The sequence below is a fragment of the Rhinopithecus roxellana genome, chromosome 18 (genome assembly GCF_007565055.1).
Source record: "Rhinopithecus roxellana isolate Shanxi Qingling chromosome 18, ASM756505v1, whole genome shotgun sequence".
NCBI classification, from domain to species: Eukaryota; Metazoa; Chordata; class Mammalia; order Primates; family Cercopithecidae; genus Rhinopithecus; species Rhinopithecus roxellana.
The window spans coordinates 74705864-74724890 of NC_044566.1; the positions used below are offsets into that span (position 1 = coordinate 74705864).

Genomic DNA, 19027 nt, shown 5'->3' on the forward strand with positions numbered 1-19027 from the left:
AAGACCTATGCCATTTTCATCAAAGTTTTTATTACAGCTTTATATATATACATATATATATATTTATATATATATATGTATTTCTAAGTCAATTTGATTAGTGTAACAGGTTTAAAATATTAGTTGCTTGAAGAGTGTAATATCATGTTTCAGTCAGTCTAATGAATGGATTAAGTAGGAACAGTATAAATTTTGGAAAAAAAATCTACAAATGGGTGTTCCATATGTCTTTCTTCCAGGTTGTACAAACGCCTACCTGTATGTTAGTCAGAAGGGTCTCGATGGAAGACAGTCCATCAGGAAACAGAAAAGGAGATGGAAAACCCGGAGGCAGTGGTTGTCCATGCCCAGTTAGAGAGAGTTTGTCAAGGCTGTCTCTTGCGGTTGGTGTAGAAAGCGGGGTCTCATCTGTATGTGATTGAAACAAAAATATAGAACAAGTTACGCTTGTCTGTTTTTATTAGACTTCAGTAATGGCTTCCCTAGTGGTTTCCAGAACATTTATTGCAAATTGGTTCCTGCTATCAGGAGAAAATGCTTTCTGCTGAATTTTCTTTAATGAAAAAGCTGTGGAGATACAACAAGATAACATTAATGAGTAACTTTATAAGCCTTTTAAATGCAGTCTCTAATGAGACTGAGTTTACAGTGCCATAGAATCTTTTTAAAACAAATATTATCTCATATATAGTTGTGATAATATATTCAAGCTGACTTTATGGGCACCTTCCCAATTATCTCATTTTAGTTTGTTCTGTTTGGATTGACAATAGAATATTTCTAGAGCTCCATGTAAGAGAGGGGCTTTGTATATTAGGAAGCTTCCTTCTCCATTAACCCTTCCTTTATATCAATGATTTGTTCAAATTTATTCTTAAGGAATTTACAAAAGAATGCAAAGTTAAAATCTTTCACTTTACACCTAAAAAGAAAAACTAGAATCCAAATATGTATTTCTAAATTATAACTGAATTAATCATTATCATTAAAATTAAAGACCTAATTTTTTTGAACTTGAAGACCGTTTACCTTCATATTGAAAAATTACAGCTTCCATACATAAAAAAAAAAGTATAAAGGAAGAGTAATACAATGCTACTTCTATAACAATATTCAGGGAATAAAGTTTAAAAATCCTTTCAAAATAAACTAGCCTTTATTTATTGAATAATCTTCAAAATTTTAAGCCATTTAGAGTAACACATGAATACAGATTCTTTTCGCCTCTCACAGTGAAAACCTTTTATTTAGTTTTTTTATTATTTAACCATTTTTAAAGTTTCACGTAAGATAGATACAAGTTATGGCTTATTTTAGTTTATCATAATCACAGAGAAAATTTTATTCATGGCAGGATCCTCAGTTTTATAAATATTTTCATATTTCACCCCAGGAAAATTAATCAGAGCAATGTATTTGCACAGTCCCGATAGTATCTCTCAATTTTGCAAGTGGCTAAAAACTTCAGCACACTTGCCTTATGCTTATAATTTGATTCCACTGTTCTCCTCAATCATTCTTTTATTTTTCATTACACTACCTAACCACACAACACGTTTTCCAATTACGCCTCTCTGGGAAGGAAATATTGTAGAAGCCGCCACACTTCCCTGTCCCTCACTAATGTCTGAACAAGTTAAATTCATCTCCCTCACCTTGCCACATTTCTAGTTAACAAACCAAAAGGAAACAAAAGGTGGGGAGGGGAGTAATGGCCAGAAGGCCTCCTATTAACTGCACTCCTCTCACACTCACGACTTCGCAGTTTCTCCTTCTACTCCCTCCTATGTTAACTTATTGAGACAGATGATCTGAGGCAGCAAGTACTAGAATAAGAAACAGAGTGAGCAAACTAAAGTAGGACTCATGTTATTTTTCTTTTTAATCACACTTGTCACCAAGGTTAAAGAAAGATGGCCGTGAAGGGGCAGGGATGCTGCATGGCTAATGTGAGCAAGGTGATCTTGGACACCATTTACCTAGCTATCATAAATTACTCTTCCAAACCAAGGCTGCTAGTGTTTTCTCGTAATAGCTCTGGAAAGGCACTTGTTAAACATATATGTGCATGTGAAATTGTTTAAGAATGGAGAGCAATATTTTTCAATCATCATCACCTTAGCTGTCACATGCTAAAGAAAATGTGGCTTAATAGATCATGCGGATAATAATTGCTTGTCTCTTGAAGAAAGGCATAGAACCAGATGACCACCTGAGGTTGCTTTCAGCTTTAGAATCTATGATTCCACAATTATTAAAGACTGTCCAAGAAAATAAAGAATCATATGTATGTGTACACATTTGGGCTATAAGTTTCATCATCCCCATGATTATTTGATTTAACTTCAGTGCATTTATGCTTGACTATATTTGGCTGTTGTGTGGATTAAATCATTAAATCACTCATGATGCATAAAATTATGTAGCCAGTATTTATTTAACATAAACAATGTGCTGGATACTGGAGATCAAATGCTAAAAACACAACCGGAAAGCCTCAAGAGGCTCATGTAGCCTAGAGTGACTGATTCCAATTGTTAAATAGCTAACCCCTATAGCCAGTAATACAGTTTTCCTTCCCTCATTATTTCTTTAAATATTCCATTTATCCAAACATAGCATTAAAATTCCGTATATATATGTACGTGTGTGTGCATGCCTTTAAGCATGTTTTTTTTTTTTTCCTGGAGCTGTTTTAACGGAATGCTCATCTTGGACCTCGTGGTTCCAGCTGTGTGAGAATAGGCTACTATTTGTTACAAACTTATCTAATTGGATTCCTTCATTTATCATTTTACATAGTGAAGATACTACATAAGGATACATTAACTCAATATGTACATAAGAAATTAGCAAATCTGGGGTAGAATGCTTAAGAAATGAAAAAAGTGCTTCTTAAAGTCAATACACACAATTTTGAAAAGAAAACTAATTGAAGATAAAAAAAAAAAAATACCTTTGGGTCTCATGACCCTGTTATCTGAGATAAAGTTGTCATCTTGTGGCAATTAGCATCATAGAAGATTTCGTTTAGCTCTTCCTACAAAGATTGTAATATTGGGACCGTAGTTCCAGCTTTTGAAATAAAAGTGACCTTTGATTTCCTAAATGTTCTAAGAAGATTAAAGCAAAAGTTTGAGAGGTCAATGAAGAAGAGAGTTTTGACATCACATAATCTCCACTGACTTCAAAGAGTGAATGATGATGAAATACAAGTTCAAAAAATACCTTGATATATCTGTACATATTTTTAGGCTTATTTTTAAGAGAAAGTTGGCTAGTTAGATGTCATAGTTTCTGGATTAGTATAGCATTTGACAATGTAATTTCTTGTTTTTTTGTTTTCTTAAAAAATATTTTACTTTAAAATAATTGTATACTTACGGAAAAGTTACATGAATTGTACAAGGAATTCCTTCATACTCCTGTAATGTGTGAATGGCTGACCACAAAATATATGTTTATGCATACTTCCTGACACATAATGACAAGTAATGTTATTTTACTTTAAAAAAAGGCTTTCACAGAGAGAGTTAAGTTAAGATCTTGAGATGTGGAGATCATCTTGGTTTAGGATGGACCCCAAATCCAATGGCAAGTGTCTTTTAAGACAAAAGCAGAGAAAAGTTTGAAAGAGACAAAAGAGAAGACACAGAGAAGAGAAAAGGCAAAGTGAAAACTACGCAGATATTAGAATGTTTCACCTACAGTCAAGGAATGGAGACAACCACCAGAAGCTAAAAGAGACAAAAAATGGCCCTTGGAAGGAGCTCACTTCTGCTGACACCTTCATTTTGGACTTCTAGTCTTCAGAACTGTGAGAGAATAAACTTCTGTTGTTTTCAGGCACCAAGGTTAAGGTCATTTGTTATAGTCAGATCTGGAAAAGTAATAAAACTCCAGTTCGCCAATTGTTTTTTTTTTTTTTTTTTTTTTATTATACTTTAAGTTCTAGGGTACATGTGCATAACGTGCAGGTTTGTTACATATGTATACTTATGCCATGTTGGTGTGCTGCACCCATCAACTCGTCAGCACCCATCAATTCATCATTTATATCATGTATAAATCCCCAATGCAATCCCTCCCTCCTCCCCCCTCCCCCCTCCCCATGATAGACCCCAGTGTGTGATGTTCCCCTTCCCGAGTCCAAGTGATCTCATTGTTCAGTTCCCACCTATGAGTGAGAACATGCGGTGTTTGGTTTTCTCTTCTTGTGATAGTTTGCTAAGAATGATGGTTTCCAGCTGCATCCATGTCCCTACAAAGGACGCAAACTCATCCTTTTTTATGGCTGCATAGTATTCCATGGTGTATATGTGCCACATTTTCTTAATCCAGTCTGTCACAGATGGACATTTGGGTTGATTCCAAGTCTTTGCTATTGTGAATAGTGCCGCAATAAACATACGTGTACATGTGTCTTTGTAGTAGACTAATTTATAATCCTTTGGGTATATACCCAGTAGTGGGATGGCTGGGTCATATGGTACATCTAGTTCTAGATCCTTGAGGAATTGCCATACTGTTTTCCATAATGGTTGAACTAGTTTACAATCCCACCAACAGTGTAAAAGTGTTCCTATTTCTCCACATCCTCTCCAACACCTGTTGTTTCCTGACTTCTTAATGATTGCCATTCTAACTGGTGTGAGATGGTATCTCATTGTGGTTTTGATTTGCATTTCTCTGATGGCCAGTGATGATGAGCATTTTTTCATGTGTCTGCTGGCTGTATGAATATCTTCTTTTGAGAAATGTCTGTTCATATCCTTTCCCCACTTTTTGATGGGGTTGTTTGTTTTTTTCTCGTATATTTGTTTGAGTTCTTTGTAGATTCTGGATATTAGCCCTTTGTCAGATGAGTAGGTTGCAAAAATTTTCTCCCATTCTGTAGGTTGCCTGTTCACTCTGATGGTAGTTTCTTTTGCTGTGCAAAAGCTCTTTAGTTTAATTAGATCCCATTTGTCAATTCATTTTGTCACATTTGTTTTTTTTTTTTTTAAGTTTTCTCTCTGCCTCTGTCCCTCTCTTGTTCTCTCTCTCTCTCTCTCTCTCTCTCTCTCTCTCTCTCTCTCTCTCTCTCTCTCTCTCTCTCTCTGTGTGTGTGTGTGTGTATGTGTGTGTTTGATGTGAGGGAGGGTGCATATGTTTGAACCATCTTCCCCAGTTAAGCCTTAAGACTTCAGTGTATATTTCTTAAGTACAAGAACACACTCTTAAATAAACACAGTTAAAAATCAGCAAGAATAACATATGGAGAATGTGATGATTTAATCAAAATCCAAATTCCAATTGTATTATTTTTGAGATTTTTTTACAGTAGTTACATAACAAATATTTTAACTTTTTTGTGACATGTTCTTAATGAGTTTTTTTTACGGGCATGTAATAGGCACAAAGTGGCCTCTGAGAAGGTCTGTGATGATTTCTTATCCTGCTAGTCACACCCCATCTGGCCCTTTTCTCTTGACCTAACAAAAAGAATACAACAAATATGAGATATCACTTCAGAGACAGAGATTTGGTTATAAAATGTCTAACTTCCATTTCTCTCCCTCCCTTTCTTTTGCATTGATGCCATGGGTCAAACCAGTTGTCATGACATGAGACAGTCCTGTGGAGACGTACACGTGACAAGGGACTGAGGGCCAACCTCACGAGTTCGCTTGAAAGTAGATTCTCCCTACCCAGTGAAAGCATTTATGGCTGCAGCCCTGGCTAACAGGTTGATTGCAGTCCCATGAGACCTTAAACAAGAAGCACCCAGGAAGCTGTACCTAGATTCTTGATCCACAGAAACTGCAGGATCATAAATGTTTGTTAGTTTAAGCCACTAAGTTTTGGTATAACTTATTGCACAGTTATGGATAACTAAAACAGTATGCAACTTTTTTGAATACTCTGGCAAATATGACAAAAGTAACTTAATGTTCAGGTAGTATTAGCTGCTGTGGATGTGGAACAACTTCTTTCTATTCAATTTCCTCATTTACAAAAAAAATTGGTTAAATGAGACAAATGTAGGACCACACAAATCTAAAATTCCACATTCTCTAATACTTTTTATAACAATTAATAAAAAATTATTTAAATGGGCTTCTCAACTATTATGACTGAAGAGTAACAATGTATCAGTTTGGAGTTAGAAATTTTAATAGTTTTAAAATTATTAATTTCAAAGACTTATGAATATCTATATAATATCTGAAAAAGAATTGGTCATATAAATACAATTTCAGAGCAAGTTATTAATTGCTTAGGTTTACAATCTCTACTTTATAAGGATTCTTAAATTTTTTTGTTTCCTTTTATTAAATTAGATCATAGCTCAGTCAACTATAAGACAGCACTTTCAATATCTTTGATGGCAAATCAGATGCAGCAAAGGGTGCATCTTCCTAGGAAAAAAATTAAGCACTTTCAAAAGATGCAGAAACTAGAATACTACTATATTTTAGAGGACTACACATGGGTAGGGTCTAGCAGTTATGCTAGTTCTTTAGATAAGTTGTTAGTGGAATGAAACCATTGCAATTTTCAATTTTACAGTAATATAAAACCATTACAATTTTGATACTTTGAATTTTTATTTTTTTTCCTGGGTTAGCAATATGCAATGGTATGAAAACATTGCAATTTTCAATTTTACAATAGTATGAAACCCTTGCAATTTTCTGTTTTACAATGGCATAAAATCATTGCAGTTTTGATACTTTGAGTTTTGAATTTTGACTTTTTTTTCCCCCTGGGTTAACAATATGTGAGATATTTAACACTTTATTATAAAATAAGTTTTGTGTTAGGTGATGTTGCCTATCTGTGGGTTAATGTAAGTGAGCACATTTCAGGTAGGGTAGGCTAAGCAATGACGTTTGGTAGGTTAGGTGTGCTAAATGCATTTTTAATTTACAATATTTTCAAATTACAATGGGTTTTATCAGGATGTAATGACATTGTAAGTTGAGAATTATGTGTGTTTTAATTCAGTTATTTGAAACTACGGTGGTTTTCTGAAGAAAAATAGAGCAGCACATATTATAATCTTGACCAGAAAAACTACCTATTAACATCTTAATAATTACATAATAAATATATTGATAATTATAACAACATACAGTCAATTAGAATAATAGAAAACAAAATGAGAAACCAGAAATGGAAGAGAAGAAAATGTTTAAAAATTAAGTCACTTATCAATAACTATCAGTAAGATTGATGCCTCTGTAAGACAAAGTATTTTTCTCTCCAATCTTATCACACATAACAATTTAGCAGGATATCCTAAGGAACAATGTTGTTTAAAAAAATAATGGGCCTCTACTTTTAAAATGTTTTCTTTCCTGTTAATAAAATCTAACTCAGTTGTTATTTTCATAGCTAATCCCTTTGGGTTTGAATTATATATTCTCTTTCAAGTTAATGTGTGTCTGTGTGTTTTGGTCTCTAATGTCTTTTATTATATCATAAATTCCAAATAGAAAAACACTCAATCACTTCTAGAAAAGCACACATTACAAAGAGATTCACAACTATTCATTTTGATTTGAAGTAGATAGTATTATTAAAATGGAAAATATCTCCATATTTAATGTTTAAAACAGATCTGGGAGTTTCCATGAAAACTATATTTCCATACTGGCAAAGTGAAGAAGATTTTAGCAAAATTCTAGAGAATAAGATAGTTTCCATACAGAAGTAAGTAATTACTTATAAAAATACAAAATTTTATTATATTAATAAATTTCCATCACAAATATACAGAAAGATACATTGATAAGTGTTTTGGCAAACTCATTAAACATATTAAATTGAAGTGGAACTATAAATACTCTACAGATTAAGGGTTGGTGCCTAAACATTTTTGAAAATTATTTCCAGACATAAGACACAGTTGTTTAAATTGAGCTCAATCATAACCTCAATACTGATTCATTCTCACTCGAGGCACTCTTGGCTTAATTTAGCAGTAGATACTAAATAATAAATTTAAACAATATGACCTTAGCATGTAATCTTAAGTTACAGAAAGAAAAAATTACAGATATTGGTGAGGGTGTAAAGGAAAGGGAATATTTATACACTATGGTGGGAATGTAAATTAGTACAACCTCTATGGAAAACATGCAGATTTCTCAAAGAACTAAAAAGAAAACTGCTATTCAACCCAGCAATCCCACTACTGGATACCTGCCCAAAAGGAAATAAATCATTATATCAAAAAGATGTTTGCACCTACTTGTATGTTTATTACAGCATTATTCACAGTGGCAAAAATATAAAATCCACCTAAGTGTCCATCAAGGGATGACTGGATTAAAAATATGCGATACAGGCAGGGCGCAGTGGCTCACACTTGAAATCCCAGCACTGTGGGAGGTCCAGGCAGGTGGATCACTTGAGGCCAGGAGTTAGAGACCAGCCTAGCCCACATGGAGAAGCCCCATCTCTACTAAAATACAAAAATTAGCTTGACATGGTAGCATGCGTCCGTAATCCCAGCTATTCGGGGGGCTGAGGCACAGCACAAGATTGGCTTGAACCTAGGGGGCGGAGGTTACAGTGAGCAGAGATGGCACCACTGCACTCCAGTCTGGGTGACAGAGCAACACTTTGTCTCCAAAACAAAAAAAAATAGTATATATATATACACACACACACACACTATATATATATATGCAACACATACATAGTGTATGTGTGTATGTATATACACAAAATGGAATGCTATTCAGCCATAAATAAGAATGAAATTGTGTCTTTTGCAGCAATATGACTGGATCTGCAGGCCGTTATCTTTTTTTTTTTTTTTTGAGACGGAGTCTCGCTCTGTCGCCCGGGCTGGAGTGCAGTGGCCGGATCTCAGCTCACTGCAAGCTCCGCCTCCCGGGTTTTCGCCATTCTCCTGCCTCAGCCTCCTGAGTAGCTGGGACTACAGGCGCCCGCCACCTCGCCCGGCTAGTTTTTTGTATTTTTTAATAGAGACGGGGTTTCACCGTGTTAGCCAGGATGGTCTCGATCTCCTGACCTCGTGATCCGCCCGTCTCGGCCTCCCAAAGTGCTGGGAGGCCGTTATCTTAAAACAAGTCGGTTATAGAAAGATGAATACTTCATGTTCTTATTTATAAGTGGGAGCTAAATAATGTGTACAAGGACATAGAGTGTAGACTGACAGACAATTGAGACTCAGAAGGGTGTGGGAATGGGGGAGGTTCATGAGGAGAAATTATTTAACGAGTACAATGTAGGCTTTTCAGGTAATGGGCACCCAAAACCCTGACTTCACCACTATGCAGTCTATCCATACGATAAAATTACACTTGTACCACAAGAATATGTACAAATAAAAAGAAGGAGAAAATCCCAGCACTTTGGGAGGCCGAGACTGGCTGATCACGAGGTCAGGAGATCGAGACCATCCTGGCTAACACGGTGAAACCCCGTCTCTACTAAAAAATACAAAAATCTAGCCGGGCGAGGTGGCAGGCGCCTGTAGTCGCAGCTACTCGGGAGGCTGAGGCAGGAGAATGGCATAAACCCAGAAGGCGGAGCTTGCAGTGAGCTGAGATCCGGCCACTGCACTCCAGCCTGGGCGACAGAGCAAGACTCTGTCCCAAAAAAAAAAAAAAAAAAAAAAAAAAAAAAGGAGAAAAAATTATCAGTTAAATGTTTTTTTCTTTCTACTTCCATCTTCTCAGAAAATAAGGAATTATGAAATACCACATTAAAATTTATCAAAATGACTTTTATGTATCTATGCTGATGCATATAAAATATCTAGGGGTACTCGGGAATAAAACTTATGTCCTATATTTAATTTAATGCCCATTCTTCAAATTCTGGATTTAAAGTTACTCCAGAAATTTTTACAAAATTGACACCAAAGTGCAAGACATGATACAGCTATGGTAAAATGAAAAGCAAACCAGGCTTGATTCAGAAAGTATGAGTTCAAGTCCTGGCTTTACCAACTACTAGCAAATTTTAGAGCAAAGAACCTGTCTCTTATTTGAGACTCATTTCATTTATTTATTAAAATGGTGATTACCAATTCAAAGGATTATTGTTTAAATCCAATTAGATTATTCCTGTGAAAGTGCTTTGTAAAATATAAAATACTATATTAATATAAAGTATGAATGCATGAATAATTAACAAAAATCCAATCAATTACAAATTTTATAAATTTCATTTTGGAAACTTGGCTTCAACGTGCCATGGAGAAAATTCTGTTCTTGTACCATAAGCCTGTGGTTTCTCTTTTTTTTTGAGACAGTTTTGCTCTTGTTGCCCAGGCTGGAGTGCAATGGCTCGATCTTGGCTCACGGCAACCTCTACATCCCGGGTTCAGGAGATTCTCATGCCTCAGCCTCCCGAGTAGCTGGGGTTACAGGTATGGGCCAGCATACCCAGCTAATTTTTTATTTTTTAGTAGAGACTGGGTTTCTCAGTGTTGGTCATGCTGGTCTAGAACTCCCCACCTCTGGTTATCCGCCCACCTAGGCCTCCCAAAGTAATGGGATTACAGGTATGAACCACTGCACCCAGCCCTAGGCCTGTAGTTTCTATGTTATGTCTCTCTGATAAGGCTTTGATGAAGATGCATAATGTTGATAAAAGAATTACTACTGTACACATCAATGTCCTTATATGGACTAACTCTGAGTTAGTTTGGTGAACAGTTAAAATTGACTTTGATGGAAATAATTTGAGAAAGGGCAAAGAATATGAACTGGTTTATCAATTTTTCTTCAGGTGACAGGACCTAGAGGAAATATGTGTTGACACACACACACACACACACACACACACACACAGTACAAGTTTTATAGAAATAGACTGTGAATAACATAAAACCACTTATGAGGCTTCTTGGATATACTTCAAGCAGCATTAGAACTCTGAATTTTGAGTTTGGGTGAATAAAAGAAAAAAAATGTATGTAGGAAGGAAATCATTGTAAGTGTGCTTGGCAGAATGCTGGAGGTTTGCTACAAAAATACACCAAACTCACAGTGTTGCCTAATTTAATGCATATTCATTCCACACTTTATTATAGACAACTGTCTCCTATATCAGTGGTTCTTAACTTTTGAATAGTTCTCTTTTGAGATGCTCACAAAAGTTGGGAACCACTCCTTAGAGGAGGAAATAGAACATCTAGTCTCAGCTACCTAACACATAGTAAGTACTTATTAATATTTACCGAAAGATTATGTGAATGAGATAAGGCAAAGCAAAAGCTGCAGGAACACAGACTGCAAAAATGAGAAGGATATAGTCTCTGCCTGTCCCAGGGTTATACCACATCCATGATAGTAAAACTAAAAATATCTTCTATTGGAAAACCACTCTATTGATTACAAGGCAATTTCACAGACATTATCTTGAGTTAAGAGGAAGCTCTAGGAATAAAAATTTTAAAATGCATGCAATTATAATCTCAATAAGGTTATATGCCAAAAGACTGATTCAAATGGCACCTGGTGCTTATTTAGAAAAAAAGAAGAGATTATGTCTAGATGATGTGAAATGAAGGGGAAAGAAAAAAGAAAAGAAAAGAAAACCACCACAGCAAGAAATGGGCACTGAATTTTGGGAAAGACTTAACCAGAGGGAGGTCAAGAAGTTGTATGAGAAAACCATGCAAGGATAACAGCTCAAGAATATCAGGAACCCCAATTCCCTGAAGAAACTGTATTTTTAGGAGGAAACCATATTTTCTATTCTTATGCTCAAAAAAGAATCTTTAGTTTCAGGCTATTCTGTACCTGTATTTCAAAAATTTCTATATTCAGAAACTCTAAGATCAAGCTATCTATTAATATTTCCAATCTTGGCCTTGACAGCAAAGTCATCAATATCTTAGCAAACTCATCTGAGGAGACAAAACTTGAGTACTCGGGTACCCGTGTACAGAGGTTTTGTTCCTTGGACAATCTGAAATTTCTTGGAAAAAAACGGAATGGCACCAAGCATTAAACACACAAGCGTGCACACACACATGCACACACGCTGATTTAACTTTCAAATGTTTTGGGTTGCATTCACATCTGCTTGTTTCTTAAAGTCATCAGTTATCAGTGTTTATGCAAGAGCTGGCATAGCTTATGCTGAAAAGATTCACTTAATTGACCTTTCTGTCATTTCCATGATCCGGTAGGTTTAACCTCACTGCTGATACTGCAGGTGAATATGGGAAAGCATTTATTGAAAGCTGCAAAACAGACATGGTTGTATTTCCTAGGTTGATGTTTTGCATATCTGCACAGTAGGACCATTAAGGGTTCTAAGAGCACAACGGAAACAATCATAACATTTGTTTTTAGATGACTGACTCAGAACATGTACACCAGGCTTTATATAGAAACTGTTTTTGTTTTATTAAGGGACTGTTTGCCTGTTAGTGATAACATCATTAAAAATAAATGAAAGGGGGCTGGTAAAATGCTTCCCAAAAGCAGAAACCTAATTAAAGGTGATATGCCTGCTATGAGGCTTTTTTTTTTTCAGAACTCAGAAATAGAACAAGGTTAGTTCATTCTCATTTTATAAGGCCCAAAGAAGACCTCACAGTAAAACATCACTTCTGATCTAATTTTCTATTTCTGTGTACTTTAATAATCTACTTTAAAGTCTGCGGTTGCCCATAGAAAGTGAACTAGTTTTGTACCTAGAGATAACTTCTTCCTCATGTCATACTGCATGAAAAGAAAATCTGATGGCTCAGCTCAAACAAAAAATGCACTCCCTTTTAAAACAAATTGTACAGGTTGTAAGATGTTCAGTAATAGTAGATGCATAGTGCACCCATTAACATTCCACAGCTCTAAATGACCACTTTTGAAAGTTTGAGTTAATGGTTAAAAAAAAATCCAAATCAAGGTTTATAATTTCAGAAAGAAAAAAAAAGTAGACCCTTTTATTTTAAGGGGTGGAGTTACTCTAATTTCATGGATGGTGGAAAAAGCAGGAAACTGCATTCCCTTGATAACTCTGCCCTTATTGTGCTGTGACCTTGGCCAATTTACTTAAATTTACATCTGCCAAAAATGAGTTTCTGAAATGTGCTTTGAGAATTTTCAAGGGGAGGGAGGAAGAGATGTCACATAAATCCAAGGCCTTTTCAAAATTAATATGATTTTAGAAGTAAGCAAAAATGAAGAGAAATGCTGGGAACCATCACAGGGTGCCATAGTTTGATACCCTGTTCTCTTGTTGGCTCTGCACAGCTCTAATTCATTTATTAGTCTCCAAGCCGAAAATAAGTGTTATTGCTAAGTGAATAAAACAGAATCATTCTTAAATAATCCCCCTGAAGTATATACTAGCTCTGGTGTTGAGGATTGATATTCAAACTCTAATTTGCACATAAGTTTTAGACTAAAATTATCATGGAGTTACAAAAAAATGTAAGAGGTCTTTGGAAATCACCTCATCTACGTTCTTCATTTTTCAGATGAAACAAGCCCAGTAACTGATTGACCCAAAATTTTTCAAACCCAAGTCTGCAGATGCTCATTTCTTTTCTCATTAAAAGATAAAGTGTCAATTTTAGGAAATACATGGAAAGCACAATATTTTGAATGATTCCATGAATATGGTCACCCACAAATAAACATATGTGGACTGAACTCTTGCCCTTTTTTTTCTCTCACTCAAATTTCTAAGGGGCCTAGGGAGTCATGCCATACAAATCATAAAATCTACTTCTGTTCAAGTTTTTTTTTTTTTTTTCCCCCTGAATATTGTGGCTTAGTTTCTAATCTGACTCTGCTAGAGCATCATAGGACCACAGACCCCCCTTATCTTAACTTAAGCACTCATTTTTACTAACTTCAAGTCTTTAAATAATAGCTTAACTCTCTCAACTGAAATTGTCCACCAAAGAATCTCTAAAATCCATCTACGACTGTAAGCCCCTGGTTCGAGATGTCCCGCCTTTTCGGATCAAACCAATGTATATCTCTCATGTATTGATTTATGATTTTCTCTGCAATTCCTGTTTCCCTGAAATGTATAAAATTAAACTGTAACTCGATCTCTTCAGGCTCACTTTCCCAGGACCTCCTGAGACTGTGTAACACGAGGCTGCAGACACTCACATTGGCTCAGAATAAATCTCTTTAAATATGTTAGCAGTACTTAAATATGTTTTTCAGTCATCACATACACACATATATGAAAATAGGTGAAATGTGAAGCCTAATGGGATATTCAATAAATATTCAATAAATGTTAAGAGATTTTAGGAGTGATAATGATTATGTGTTTGTGATTTAAGAAAAGATTTACCCATCTTTAGGAAATATACACTGAAAATAAAGTAAAATAAAAAAGAAAAACATTAAAAATATGTACAGATTACAGAGCATATATTTGAGATTTGCTTCAAAAATTTCTGGAAGAAGAGAAGAAATTGGGTGGAAGTATGAGACAAGATTTGCCTTGAGATGATCATTGTTAAAGCAAAATGATGGGTGGGCATATGGGAATTCAGTACTCTTCTAATTTTACATATATTTGAAATTTTCAACAATAAAAAGTTAATAGAAAAGGAACACTACTCAGTAAAGATTCTATTAACTTATTCTTTCTTCAGAGTCAGAGGCATTGCTATGATGATGCTCATCATTATCATAAACAGCGAGCACATACTGAGGGCTTCCTATGTGTGCAAAGCGATGTTTTAAGTGCTTTGCATGCACTGGCTCATTTAATTCTTACAACAATTTTGTTACTGTTTTACTAGTGTTATACTTATTTTACACATTAATATGCAGAGGTAAAAAGAAGTTAATTAACTTGCCAAGGTAACTCAACTACAAAAGAGAGCAGCCTGAATTCGAGCCCATGTAGCCTTATTTCACAGCCCATGTTCTTTAAACACTCAAGGAATAACATACAAATTTTTTAAGGGCATTTAAAAATACATTAATATGTGCATTCAAATTTGTGCAATAAATATATACTCAAAAAAAGATAATTTTATCTTGGAATAGACAGCAAATGTAGAGATTTTTCATTTTACTCTTCCTCCTTAAGGCTTGGCTTATTCCCTAAAACCAAGCCAAAGGTCACATCAGCCAGCCAAGATTCCATCAAATTGACTACATCTATTGATACACTTATGATTATTTGTGATTATCTGTGATTAATTGCTAAGATATCTATCCCAGAAATGAAACTCCAGAATCTTCCCAGATTAGACTAGAACATTCTAACCATGAGTATAGTGGACATTTAATATCAAGTTTAACTTTAGGTAGCTTATGCAGAATATCTCCTTGGAAATTTCTCCACCCTACACCTTATCAAATGCTAACAATACCAACAAGGTCTATACTTCCCTTGTCAGAGCTATTTAACCATGAAAGTACCACTTTTCAATTGACGCATGTATTCTATGGGGTAAAAACACAAAGCCTACTTAAAGATTTTTAAAGCAAAACAATTATTGTGCCAGACGTTCACTTCAGAAGGAGAAGGTCTCATACTTTACCCATTTAACAGATGCAATTAAACCTTGGATAATGCAACAAATTATCTTCTACATTTGTCCCAATTTAGCTTCTCCTGAATTTCTACATGCTGTAATCCTAGTCATGAATCTGCCTCATTTTTCACCATAAGAACCTTGTGTAGGTTTCCAAATCACCATCTTTCAGTATTGGACACTATCCCTTCTCTGACTGCATCAATGTCTTCCATGCTAGCACTGGGACTTCCCATTGCACTTGGTGACTACTTCGCTTTGATAAGCTGGCATGCAACAAACATGCTGTTGGAATGCTGCCCTAAGCTAGACATCAGTTTGCTGCTCTAGAAAAATTAATTTATGTAAGTCTGATAATTTACTAAGTATAATGACTTCACTTAAGCCATATGTGTGTTTTAATAGGTCCCTTCTTTCCTAGCTTGCGTTGCCATAATCTCTTGGAATGGGGAGCACAGTATGTAAATGACAAAGGTTTCTTCAAGTGATACCCACTAACTCTGCAAGAACCACTTCATTTTTTCCCTCCCACATACGACAACTGATTACAAGTATATATTGCCAGGATCTTTTCACATGATCAAATTCATCAAAAATTATTATCAAATTTCTTTACAGGTCTATTTCTGTCTGTTTAACATGAAAAACTGTGAGCGAAGGAGCTCAGTCCATTTATTCACCTGTGTAGCCTTAATGCCTAGCACATGATATATTTTTATACATGACTTGTTGAATATCTGATATAATTTATTTTCCAAGCTTGTTAATTTATTAAACCTTTTATTCTCATAGCAACATAGATAAATTTTAGTTGTAGTTACTTAAAGTTAGTTGAGTCTGAATGAATGAGAAGGGATATAATAAAAACTGCTTTGGTTTCAGTTGCCTTTTTAGAAACGTGAATTTAGCATATAGAAATGACTTATGAGATTTAAATTCTAAATTTTAAAATCCCAATATTTACTAAATAATAAACTATATTTGTGGATGCCCTGTGCAGCAAAAGAGACTAGTAAGTAAATGTATATAGCATAGTAAGATTTGGTTCATCTACTTAAAAGTACTATTGGCTGTTTTGGGCAGTCCCAGGTTTGCCGCAGCAGAGTGTCCAAGCAAATGTTCATAAGCACCTTGTCAGGAATATTACAGAAACTATTTCTTAGAAATTGACAGAAGGTTAAATTAAGTGACCTTTATATCTCTTTTACCTGTTGAGATTTTATGACTTTTTCCTTTAAAACTAACTGTTTTATAACATAGCCATATAAAAATGCAAAGGAGAGCACTAATTTTTAGGATTTAGGGAAATATAAAAAGTTAAGAGTGTATGTTTATGTCATTGTCAGCATTCTTCCCTTGGCGAGAAGGGGATTCTTTAACAGCACAGCTGCTATTTTGCAACTCTCAGAGCATAAAAGCATAATGCAAATTCCTGAACCTCTACTATATATAAGTTAAAAATAATAATTTCTAATTTATAACCACTCATTCTTTGTACCACAGAAAAGAGATGACGTTGTTAGATTTATAATATTGTACTTACTGACTTTTCATTGTGCTGTATTTAAGAAATATACATCTGTTGGCTCAAAAAGTCAACAATTAACACAAAAATGAGAAATCTTTGTTGTTTTCTTTTAATATCTATGTTTAAATTTAATTTGAAAAATTATTAGAAATTTTAAAGTTACTTTAAAATTTCAAGTTTAAAAAGAAACATTGTGTTATCTGCATTCATTAAAGTATTTCCTGTTATCTTCTGCTTTGTATTCTATATGTGTAATAGTATGAATGCCTCATATTTATTTTGTGGAATTTGTTTAATTGATGAAGAATTTATGCATTCAGGGTAAAAGACATAGCTCAGATCAAGAATTTAACCTGGGAAGATAACACATGTTAGGAGGAACTGAGGAAAGGCAGCGTGGATGAGATCGCTAAGGGGAGAGGGGTTAGAATGGAATTTCGAGAAGTAATAAGTCCAGATTTGAGTGAAGTCTCGCAGACCTGATTATCAAGTTGTAGCTCAGAATGTTCAGGAGAAGGTTGGTCATGATCTTACAGAAATGGCAACTCTTTCTAATCACGGATGTATCATGAGAATATAGAACCATTTCCTCCTTACGTGACCAGTGACTTTTTATTCCGATGGCGTGTTCAATGCTTATCAAGCTACCATTACTACTACTTGATATTTTTCTATGTGTTTCCTTACTGTTTGTCTTCTTCAATTACAATGCAAGTTCCTTAAGAACAAGATGCCTCTCTGTACTGTGAGCTGTTGTGTCCCCTATACCTTGAATGGTGCCTGGCACTTACATGTAGAACGAATCAATAAATTATTTAAAAATATTTCATAATGAAATCAATTAATCTCTTAGGCTATTTGTGTACACTTAACTAGGTTTTAACTTACTGAGAAATCTCAAATTTAGAAACATGTATATTTGTTAATTAGAGATTTTCTTTTCTTTTTTTTTTTTTTTTTGTTTTTTTGAGACGGAGTCTTACTCTGTCGCCAGGCTGGAGTGCAGTGGCGAGATCTCAGCTCACTGCAATGTCTGCCTCCCAAGTTCAAGCGATTCCCCAGCCTCAGCCTCCCAGGTAGCTGGAACTATAGGTGTGCACCACCATGCCCGGCTAATTTTTTGTATTTTAGTAGAGACAGGGTTTCATCATGTTGGCGAGGATTGTCTCAATCTCCTGGCCTCATGATCAACCCGCCTTGGCCTCCCAAAGTGCTAGGATTACAGGCGTGAGCCACTGCATCCAGCCTAAAAATTTTTTTAATAGTATATTTAGAAGGCTTGAGATACATTATATTACTATAGATAAAATAACCTTCTAAGTCTACTGTTGAAGCAATTTCAAAGCAAAGCATTCTGTATGTGTGTGTGTGTAGCTAAATGACTGCACACACACACTTAGTTACATCAGTACATAGGTATGTATAGGTATACAGTATGTAGACTTCTTCCGTATTTAGTAAATCCAATAACTGTTCTGTTCTGTTTCAATTATTAATTTACCTTAAATATCACCAGAAACGTTAGGCAAATAAATAAGTTTATTTTGTTAGATAATAAGTTATTTTTCATTGCTTATTCCTTCTCATATACTAAGATTACATAAGAATGAAAAAAGGTAGAAACTGAAAGTTTTACTATTACTTTCTATATTCTAGTACTTTCTATTTTAGCCTATATACCTAAGATTAACAAATTATAAGTGGCATATAGATTGAAAGGCAATTTCCATAAATGACTTAATACTGACCAAAAATTTAAAAATAATTAAAATATTCAACTTTATTAGAAAGTACTCCACATTTGAATGAGCAAACAAAACATGCAGATTTTATTCCTTCATCCTCTTGATATAGATTAAAAACCATACTATTATTTAATGTTATTCTACATTAGAAAAATTTAAATAAATACAACTAAAATGAAATAAATAAAAATATTACATTTATATGCATTTTCAAAACTCACATAAAGCTCTTAACATTCTTATACGTCCCTGATCTAT

At 34.8% G+C, this 19027-nt stretch overlaps 1 protein-coding gene across 2 annotated transcripts in view; it reads right to left on the reverse strand.

Annotated features, from left to right (window-relative positions):
* DACH1 (dachshund family transcription factor 1) overlaps positions 1 to 19027 on the reverse strand; it is a 445951-nt gene that overhangs the window by 60383 nt on the left and 366541 nt on the right. For both annotated transcript variants that reach the window (XM_030922383.1, XM_030922382.1), the window contains one exon: positions 257 to 408. In XM_030922383.1, coding sequence (XP_030778243.1) covers positions 257 to 408 — 152 coding nt within the window. The remainder of the gene's footprint in view (positions 1 to 256; positions 409 to 19027) is intronic.